The sequence below is a fragment of the Pygoscelis adeliae genome, unplaced genomic scaffold, assembly GCF_000699105.1.
Source record: "Pygoscelis adeliae isolate BGI_AS28 unplaced genomic scaffold, ASM69910v1 Scaffold54, whole genome shotgun sequence".
NCBI lineage: Eukaryota > Metazoa > Chordata > Aves > Sphenisciformes > Spheniscidae > Pygoscelis > Pygoscelis adeliae.
The window spans coordinates 5,112,409-5,123,484 of record NW_008824982.1 but is presented as its reverse complement, the minus strand read 5'-3'; the positions used below and the strand labels follow the sequence as shown (position 1 = coordinate 5,123,484).

The window sequence follows — 11,076 nt, the reverse complement described above, 5'->3', positions numbered from 1 at the left end:
GTAAACAAAGTCCTAAAAACATTTTGAATATGTTTTCCATAATTTGGAAGATGATGCCAAGGAACTCCAACACCAGCAAAGCTCATGAGAAAAGATCATCTCAAATTTCCTATGCAATAAAGTCTGTTTTTTTGGTGAAATTAAGAGCCTGCAGTTTCAAAGTGAATACTACCTTTCTACCAGTCACAGGAGAACTTGGAAAAGAAGATGGGAACACTACCTCCAGGAGTCAAGAGGTAGTCTATCCTCTGTTCTGGATAGATTGTTATTTTTTAAATTACTTTTCTGAATTACATAGAAGTTTGAAATGCTAGCCTGACCCACGGGAGGTAAGCTAGTGCTGAAGCAAGGCAGGCAAGAGCACAGTCAACAACTGTACTCTACTTTCTCAAATGCTCTGGGCTACTTGGTCAAGGGGGTGTGAGGCATGAGTGGGACACAGACACGACTGTCTGCTTAGACAGAGGACTGCACCCTCCCTCCCATGGTGGGAGGTTTTCAACTTCTGCAGTCTCTTGACAGGACGAATACAGAGCAAGCCTTGCACCTCCCCCTGCTGTTCTCTGCTCTGACAAATACAAGAACTTCCTAAAAATGTTTAAATCTACAGAACAGAAAATGGCTCGGAACCAGTTCCGCAGAAAAGGATCTGGGATTGCAGCTGACCAAAACTACACAACGTTGCACTGCAAAGAGCAAACACTACACAAGCACGGCCTGTGAGAGAGACGAGCGCTCAGCCCGAGGGAGGCCTCGACTGGCCAGTTTGGACACTTCAGGGAAGATGTACTAATCAGCTGGAGAGATCTCAAGGAATAACGAAAGCTACCAGAGGTCTAGAAAACATGACCTAGGAGGAAAGACTAAGTCATATTAGGAAAAGTTTTCTAATGTTTCAGCTAATTAATCACCAAACTGTCCAACCCAGAAAGGCTGCAGAACATCTGCTATTGCAGATAGCATAGACATCTACCAGGAGTGACACCACTACAGCTTGTCCTCCCTAGGGCCCAGCAGATAGGTTAGACAGGTCCTTTCTAGCCCTACATCCTCTCATCATTGCCAAGATTTAGGTTATTATGTGAAAACTAAAGTTAACAAATTACATTTCATTGATATTACTAGTATTCATCTCTGAAAAGGTGAACTTTTAAAACTGCTAAAATAATTACTCTGTAACAAAACCTTCCTGAAAGTTTACCAGCCCAAGATACAAAAGCCTCAACCACAAGTTACCTGGATGATTGGTGGTATCATAAAAAGATAAATGCATCTTTTTCAAGCTATTATTGCAAGCAAAGAATATTTTACACAGCAGGGACACTCTGAGGAGGTTCCTCACAGCCCTACTCCCTGCACAGGACTCCCAGTTATACAGGCATGCACTCAGACCCTGGGTGGAGTAAAGCTTCAAAGCTTCCTCAAAAATGACATCAAATTATCACTCAAGTGGATATGCTAATGCTGCAGATCTTAACAGACCATCCCAAATTAAGAGAATCACAGCTTTACACTAGCAGTAACACAAGCACTATCAGAGCATGTACAGTTTGATGTCAACTACTGAAGTCAGGACAATTTGACACAAGGCAAACAAAATCTAATTCTATTGTCTGAATGAAAACTTCTAAGCATAATTCAGCTATGGAAAGCTAGTGATTTAGCAACTGTTTTAAGAATGTAAATGTTATTATGCCCTGAGGAATGACAGCTATTCACTAAAATTACACTTCTGTATCTACCTTTCCTTAAAAAGCTGTTCAAATGCCCTTAAGCTGTCTGGAAGAGAATGCTGCATGCACAGTGTTATTCTCAGCAGCTTATGTCATATGTTCAGATATTTGGCATTTATTCACACCACCACCCCCCTGCATGCAGTCCCTGCCAAATAAACAGTGCCAGGACCACACTAGAGACATTTACAGTGGCTGGCCAGTCTCAAAAGACATTCGCAATTGTACCAAACACTGTAATTTCAGTGTTGTGAATGTACCGAACAGAGGAGCAACACAAAGAATTAAAACATGATGCTGTAATTTTCTAAACCAATACAAACGCCATTGGCTCCCTCTGGTGCTAAATGTAATGTAGTGTTGCATACTAAACCATCAGAGAAGTAAGGCAATTATATAATCCAATTATTTTGTACAGTAGGTGACAGACATTCTAGTAATAAGTGTTAGAACAGCAGATTTCCTCTTACAGACATAATCCTTAAGTCCTTATTCACAGCCTGTACCAACAGCTTTTATGTGGAGAAAACACGACACACACCTTTAAGAAGTGCCATTGTGATCCTGTGCACACACACATGCCAGGCTCCCTTCCTCATGCCACGTTTTTGCTTCCTAAAAGTACGGTCTCCATCCCATTTTTTAAGAGCAGACTTAAAAGCCAGTTTCAGGCTCTAATTCATTACATTGGCAGTGATTCCTAGAGTAGTTTTAAAAAGCAAACCAAAACCACTTTTAAACCCACCCATTTATACTACTCTATTCATTTATACTTAAAAATATGCATTTTTTACGCCGAACAGACTACACAAATCAATTTTAACTAATCTATTACTAAATCTGCTGCTCAACACAGTGGATAGAATAAAAATCAAGCCACTTGCTCTATTCACAGACGCAAGTGGATGTTTGGGTTTTTAAAAATTCTATTCACAGCTTTGAATTTCCAGTGACACACCAAAGCATCCAAGTATGATGATTTACATTGTAAGCACTATTCCTTGAATCATTTTTAGCAACTATTTGAAACTTGCTTGCAGCTATTCCAAAGTGTTAGATTTCCGATGCAAAACAAGGAAGTTTAATAATCTAAGCCGGAAGGGCTGGGTTTTTCTTGCCTTTTTATCATTGTGTGGAAAGAAGAGAAGCAGGAAGCAGGTTTCTCTTTCCTCCTCCTGCCCCTCCTCCCTTTTTTAACAAGATAAAGGTAGAACAGCTTAAGGATACTGCCCTGTACAGAGCCTCCATTTCCTACTTATCAACAGATTTAAGCATCACTATGCAGAACAAGGCGTGTGGTGCGAAGCGACGTTTGTCTCCTCCACCTCCTGGATTAGCAGAGCCCCAGTGCAATTCCCAACAGAAGAGAGTTTAACTTAAACTGGGTAATGACCCTGTGGTTGAAAGGGAGGCTGGTGATCAAGGGCAAGAGAAGGGTGTTCTCGGTGTGCTTCTTTTCATCCAGCTGTTCCTTGTACCTGTCAGCAACAAACAGCTGGGTCTGGAGCACCAAGTCAGCTGCTATCCTGCTCCTCCGGCTTCCAGACAGCAAGAGGTTAACTCGCCTCTCCCAAGCTTCTGTCCCCCCAGAATCAAACAAGTCTTGCTGGCATCCTCCAGTTACCAGTCGGTAAATTCAGCATGAGACATGACTTAAGGAGACCACACATTTTAAACCTCCGTGAGAACCACAGGCAGGAAGGGCCCTCTCAGCAGACACCTACTACCAAACCTCAGTGTCCTGGTTTCGACAGGAAAAAGAATTCCTGTTGAAAAGAATTCCTCCTCCACCTCCTGAAAGCATAAATTCTGTAAGGTAACTACCACCATCTTGAATCCTAATTAACCATACTTTAGCAAACTTTATATATTTATTTTAGGTCACTATTCCCAAATGAATTCAGATTCTGAAAAGATGTTTAAAGTAAGCTCAGGAAGACCAGGAGCTGGAAGACTTAGGTTTACTCATAAACATCATCTTGACTCTCAGTGCAAGGCCTTGTGTCCCCATGTGTTAAATATGGATAATATCAAATTTTCGCTTAGTGCTGCTTAGTGTCTTGAAGAAAGGTATTATTCACACTTAAGGCTTATTAATACCCCATCTAATAAGAAATATAACACTTGTGCTTTATAATGGAGTTCTATTTCTAGGATTTTGGACAGCGGCTATGCGCCATTTTCTCCATGAGTGAAAACAAAAGTGTTTTTATTTGTCATAGAAAGCACTACCTCTTCCTAAAAAAAGGAAAAAAACAATCTGTTGTAAAATCTTTCTAAGTATGCAACATCACTTTGTACTAATTTTAAATAATACAAACCATCTATTTTAAATAATCATTTCATTTTAAAAATAACAGCTTTTAAGGCAAATATTTTGCCCAATTTTCAAGAAAGAGCCTTTTCTGTGATGTATTATTATACTGCATTATTATAATTTACAACACGCCTAACACCAAGTGTCTACTTAAAGGAAATGACTGTAACATCACTAAGTGGTCTTTGTTTCACTTCAATAGCTTCCAGAGTGTATTTTGCCTTTTCAGCTGAATGAAAAGGAATCATCTCAACCGACTTCTAGTCAGAAATCCAGAAAGAACTGCATTCACTACTGTTAAGTCACACGAAAGTATGACTTATACAAAAAAACGAACTAGCACACTGCCATTGGATATCAAGAAATAGTTTTTCTTCCTCAACACGGACAGTAACGTTAGCAGACAACTAGGTTACAAACTGTCACTTCAGAAACTTCACCCTTCACTGTAAACACATTTCCTGTGTGAGAAGAGTAACATGAACTGCCTTTTTAGTTGCCATTGTGTAACAAGCATCCACGTAGAGTGCAGAGGACGATATGCTCAGCAGAGGCACCAAAGACCACCCCTAGCCATCATGGGCAACGTACCTACAAATGCTGCTGACAGCTTGGGCCCTGAGAGGTGGGCTGCAGGTTATACAGCATTACTACTGATACAGCAAGCCTGAAAAAAACCACTGTAATTTAGACAGCCTTTGAGCAGCTGATCAAAAGGCTCTGACAGAGGAGATCTATACAACAGTTAAGGATGTGTCCATTTTAACTGCTTATCCCCTTGGGAGATCACCACCTCTGCAGGAGAGCTGGCAGGGTGGGATGGTGTGCCCACGCCTCAGCCCCTGCAGTTCGTAACTTTGCATACCATCTTCAGCTGCAGAGGCAGATAAACGCACACTAATATGCCACATCAAACTGGGGAAGCTGATGCCAACCTTCATCACTACAATGCCAGCAGAGGTACTGGCCAGATTGCTAGGGGACAAAAACACCTTAAACCGCTGCAATTCCTTGCTCTGTTGCAATAGAGGAAGGAACAGATCTTGCACAAGCATAATTCTCCTGGTCCCAAAGTAAATTATGCCCAAGTTGTCTATCTCCACCCATTAAAAGAGAGGAACTGCTAGATGAAATATAAAAACATTCATAATGGATGCCTGACATTCCTGTGATCAACACACACCTGCTTTACACAGTTCTCCTCATGCTGTGGAGCAAACTATCAATAAGAGGGCACAACTATTTCAAGATCAGAACAACCACTCCTCTTTCAGCCACGAGCCAAGAGTTTATTATTAAAACACAGACTACGCCAAATGATAATTATGTCAAATATAAAAATGTCTGTCTTAAATGTCCTACATCCAAACTCTGCAGCTCCTGATGACATCTGCTAATTTAGTGTAAGCTTCATTAAGCTCAAGTCCTTTATTAAAAGCACATTTTCCTTGTTAAGGCTTTATTTTATCCAAACAAGAACTCCAGAAATTACTTCAGATATACTAGCAACTTAACAGCAGTGAGTTGCTGCCAAGGCCCATTTCAGATTGATAGCAATTTTAATAAGAAGCTATGTATTTACTGACATATAGATCCTGGATTTAATATTTTATTATCTGAATAATTTGTATGAGCATTTGAATAGAATTTTACCACTGAATGTTACTGCAAAGGCCAATTTATCAAAGCTTTATCAACTGGCTTCAAATATATTGCATTTCTGTACTTGTCATGGAAAAGAAAATTGGTGCAATGCAGTTTACCAATTTTCATCTTGCAAGTCACTTCCAAGACCTGTACAAGCAGAAAGATGTCTGATACAAATCCCCAGACTGGTAAGAAGCTAAAATGGGGAAGCTGACAGCAGAACTGGCTGTTGGTCTCACTCTCCCTTTTCCATTGCAGAGGCATTAAACCCATAAGTCACTTTCCAAGTCCGTAAAAGACTTTCAGCCAGCAGCCAGTCTTCTCTCCTAGCAAAGATTATCTCCCACATATTTGTGCATAAATGTTTGCTGCACTGGAACCTAACAACTTTACTGAGTAAGCAGCTCTCCTGAAAGTCAGTTTCTACATCATAGCTTTTACATCATCTAATCTAGTCAATGCAGCAGGACCAAGTTACTCACCGATCGATCACAATCTCTTTCTGTCTTAGCAGCCCCTCTTTAATTTTCATTAGAGATTCCCAGTTGCTGAAGTCCTGATAGCTGGTAGCTGGGTAACTTTGACGAGATGTTCCAGTAGGAACCTGCATAAAATAATTGTAGAATTAGCCTCCAAAACAGTAAAGGTAAATAATATCCTAGATATTAGGGCATTTACAAAGCGGTTTGTTGTTTCAGAAACCTAACAGTTGTTTTTCAGTTTAATTCAGATTTGTTTTACATAAAACAATTGGATTTATAAACAAGTTTCTTAAAACAAACTTCAGTCCAGTGCCAGTGATTTAAATCATTTCTCTACTAAAGAATTCATAGCTGTGAAAGCAGTTTGAGATGAAAAGCTCATTTAGAATTTCATAGAATCATAGAATAGTTTGGGTTGGAAGGGACCTTTAAAGGTCATCTAGTCCAACCCCCCTGCCGTGGGCAGGGACATCTTCAGCTAGATCAGGTTGCTCAGAGCCCCGGCCAACCTGACCTTGACCATTTCCAGGGATGGGGCATCCACCACCTCTCTGGGCAACCTGTGCCAGTGTTTCACCACCCTCAGCGTAAAAAATTTCTTCCTTATATCTAGTCTCAATCTACCCCACCTGTAGTTTAAAGCCATTCCCCCTTGTCCTGTCGCAACAGGCCCTGCTCAAAAGTTTGCTGCCATCTTTTTTAGAAGCCCCCTTTAAGTCCTGAGAGGCTGCAAGAAGGTCTCCCCAAAGCCTTCTCTTCTCTAGGCTGAACAACCCCAACTCTCTCACAGCCTTTCTGCAGAGGAGAGGTGTTCCATCCCCCTGATCATTTTCATGGCCCTCCTCTGGACCCGCTCCAACAGGTCCGTGTCTTTCTTCTGCTGAGGGCTCCAGAGCTGGACGCAGTACTCCAGGTGGGGTCTCACCAGAGCAGAGTCGAGGGGCAGAATCACCTCCCTCGACCTGCTGGCCACGCTTCTTTGGATGCAGCCCAGCACACGATAGGCCTTTAAGTACATAACTAAGACAAACACCACAAAATGTTCATATCCTGCTGCAATTCTTGTAGCACTACAAACGAGATAGATTGATGGCTTTAGGCCTGCTAGTAACTGCAGGTAACAGTTACCATTCACTTGTTCAACTCCCACCTGTAACTTTAGCATATAGAAAAAGAGAAATTCCCCTAGATGTGTGCATTTAAAATACAGAATATGGGAATATAATTCTGGTTAAATTCTAACTGTTTCCAAAAATAAAAGTTTCACAAGTAACAGGTTTCAGGCTTTCCATTCATCTTCACAAAAGCCAGGCTGTGTGTCTCACAACAAACTGAGGACAACAGTTGAACTGAATATGAACCAACATCATCATGGTTTGGAAGAGAAGTAACCAACTAACTGGGATGTTTAATCAAGAAAATTTTTATACTCAGAATATAAAAAGCATGGCAAATATTTGTATCAGGAATTCACATAAGGAAAGGTTTAAGTTAGAACTTCTGTGATTAGACTGAGGGATCCCAGCATTGGCTGCCATGAGATATCTAATCTTCTACCAGTTTTTTTAATCACTGAAAAGAAGACTTCTCTTTTTATTATCTGGGAGACATCCTGAACTATGTTGCTTTTTTATGTTTTTGGAAGAGAGCAGAAGGAAAAAAGTGAAAATATGGCTAGGGTTTTTTTTTTTAGTTTAAATAAATTTTAGGATATTTTTACTGGTATTGCTCTAAAATGTTTTAAATTTCATTTGAAATTACAATAAACTGTATTAAGACCAAGACATATCATCAACAATTAAAGTTAGGTAAACAACTGTCAAGCAGTCCACGCTTCTGGTCAAAGCTTTACTGTGAATTATAACACTGAATGGAGAGAATTCATTGCCTAAACCCTCATACCATGATGTGCTGAAGTCAGGAACCAACTCCTGACAGCTGTGGTCTCTTCTGTAAGTTGAAAAAGTATTTTTTTCCTTCCAGTCTAGTTCAGTTCAATCCCCAGCTTGCCCATTGATAAAATGGACGGAAACACATTTTCCCTCTTTTAATTTATAACTTAAAACCAGATATAAGATGACAAGACTTACTAGTTCTAAAATCCTTCAAGATTGTCTCACCCCCCACACACACACCAAGTCCAATTCATTTGCATCAGGGAATATTTCCTTTGCTTAACAAACTAGATAGCTTCAATAGTAAAATTAGTTATGAATGATTTAGAAAAAAAAGAAAATATCTACAATTCTACACATTAAACACTTCATGCCAATTTCTGGCCCAAGACACACTGAAAATGTTGACTGTGTTCCTTGCCAGACAATATCGAGTATTGTATCTTTACTGAAAAGGCCATATTGACTAGATAAATAGTGTTTTTTGAGGAAAAGTAAAGTGTGAAATATTAAAATCAAATAGTCTCTTAAAATGGTTCACTGATTTATGACCATGGTTAATATTTCTTATCCCATGCTCATTCATGATTACATCCCACAAGCAATAAAAAGCACAGAAAACATTTGAAAATACTCTCAATTGTTGCGCTTAAGAAAACCGCCTCATACAACTGCTTACTGAAGGATATTCTAGGTTTCAAAGTTTTGTGGGAATAAAATTTGTCACATCAGCAATTTCTAGTAAATCAGTCCATTAAACCTATGCTTGTTCAAGAAGATTGTATTAAAGATGGCACTGCACCCTACTGGGAGGCAAGGAATGGCAAAGCTAAGTGCTCCTTGGATTAAGATTTGTTAACATTTGTGATCGATTTGACAGTTGTCTTGCTCCATTTTTCATCCACAGTGATCAATATTAGCATTAAAAAAATCCTAAATTGGTGATATCACCTTGGCTTTTTTTGGTTTGGGCAGCAGTCTAATAAAACTAAGGAAAGATACCAAGTCATGATTCTTCCTGTAAGTAATACATGTGCAGAGTCTTTAAGGATCAATTAATCTAAAATTAATTTTGCCCGGGTTGCTCAATCCAAACCAGATAACTTCAAAGTTGTCTTTGGTGTTTACAGAATACCTTAGCATTGTCACATATTGTTCTGTATTACCGTTATCCCCATGACTGACTGAATTAACAGGCAGCAGCACAAAACTGTTTCAGTGAAAGTCTCTCTTAGTCACACATGCCATGTCATGCAGTATAAAGTGACATCAGGAACTATCACTGTACTTTGTGTCATGAAATTTTTTCCTTTGCTTCTCCCACTATAGCGCTGAATAATACTTTTCTATACCCACCTCAATACCATTACGCTACAGTCAAAAAAGAGAAAGAGACAGTCCTTAATGCAGTTGGGATTAGATCCTTACTTTTCAGAGCCAGAAATTCCATCTCTACCCGAAAGAAACAACCCACAAGGGTTTGACATGATAAACAGGAAATATATGGCTTTATAAAGCCAAATCAACCCATTTATTGAGCAAGGTGAATTTTGTCTTTAAGACTGAACTATAAAAATGAAGAGATTAAAGACAACTATTTAAATATGAACCCATCTTAGCTGAAAACATTTTGGAAGCCACCAGTGGTTTCTCTAGCAAAATTCTTCAAAGCAAGCCCATTACTTCAATCTAGCACCTTTGCAAACTTAATAGTTTGCACTAAAATTAGAAAGAAACCTTTCAACTTTGGTACAATAAGTGACTATACAAGAAGTTAATTAAATATTAAGGCTACTGAAAAGCAAGGCAATGAGTTTTGCAAAGTTAAGAACATAGTAATATTTTGTCAATTAGATACTAACAATAGTGTGTTTTTTTAAAAAAATCTAATATATAAGGCCTTCTTAGCTGCTGGACAGAATGACAAGACATTTCACTCGTTTGAGCACATGGTGTTGACCTCCAAACAGCTTTCTAGCTGCTTTGAATGGTGAGGTAACACACAGGTGGTCCACTTATATTGGAGTATTTTGTCTCTTAAGGACATCAAACTAAATAGTGAGAGCAAGATACACTTTCAGGACTCATATACAGAAAGCCATCCACAACTCCAAGTCCTCAACTTGAATCCTCCACAACTACAAAATAAAGTACCAGGTTGAAACACACAGCATTCTTTTCCATCTGCCCTGGAAAATACAACTATTTTTGTCGCCTGGCACCTCTTCCAAGAGTATCAGCTGTGGACTGAGAAGATCTGTTCAGTTAAAACAGTATCCTTTGCACAGTGGCATCCAAAGGTCCTCACTAGCTTGTTTTCTGACAAGGGCTTGGCCTTGACTTTCACGACCTGGCAAGCCTTCAAGTCACTGCTGAGGCACAGCTAGCTGCTGGGGCGGGGGGGCCGGAATCTTTGCTGTACTAGCCTATATGCAAATATTTATTGCTGGAACACACATTGCTGACTAATTCCATCATGTTTCTTAACAGTGGGAAAATAATTTTTCTCTGGACTAGAGGGTAACAACATTTGGATAACTTAGGCCAATAGCAGCTAGGTTTTTAATTGTGCTAATTAAAATTATCTTCTCCACACATGCTCATAGTTTCTGCCTGAAGCAGTTCACTGTCTCAGCACACAGGGTAGCCCACCATTCCACGTAACACGCTGTATCGCAAAGTAAAGGTGGAGTCCAAAAATGTCAAAATGCCAAAAAAAGCAATGGATTTTGAAGGGTTTTTTTTCCTGTAAGTTGCGGTTTAAAAAATTTAGTGCTGTCTATACTACAACTGTAAAGTTTTCACAGCCCACTACTAACAGCTAACAGAGCGCCAAAAGTTATGCTAAGTGAATGACCCCTTTTGGCCAACTGCTTGCACTGCCCTACGCTATCAGAACACCCCCCCTGTAGGTATCATTCTTCTCTCCCTGCATTTTACAGGAATTCATTATTCAGCAGAAAGAATTCCTTGCATCTACAGCTAATCCAAAGCAAAGAATG

General features: G+C 39.6%; 1 protein-coding gene across 1 annotated transcript in view; it reads right to left on the bottom strand.

Moving 5' to 3' along the window:
* The window catches only part of CEP85L (centrosomal protein 85kDa-like), a 194,738-nt gene that overhangs the window by 25,542 nt on the left and 158,120 nt on the right, over positions 1-11,076 (bottom strand). The window contains exon 5 of the mRNA XM_009325684.1: positions 6,180-6,301. Coding sequence (XP_009323959.1) covers positions 6,180-6,301 — 122 coding nt within the window. The remainder of the gene's footprint in view (positions 1-6,179; positions 6,302-11,076) is intronic.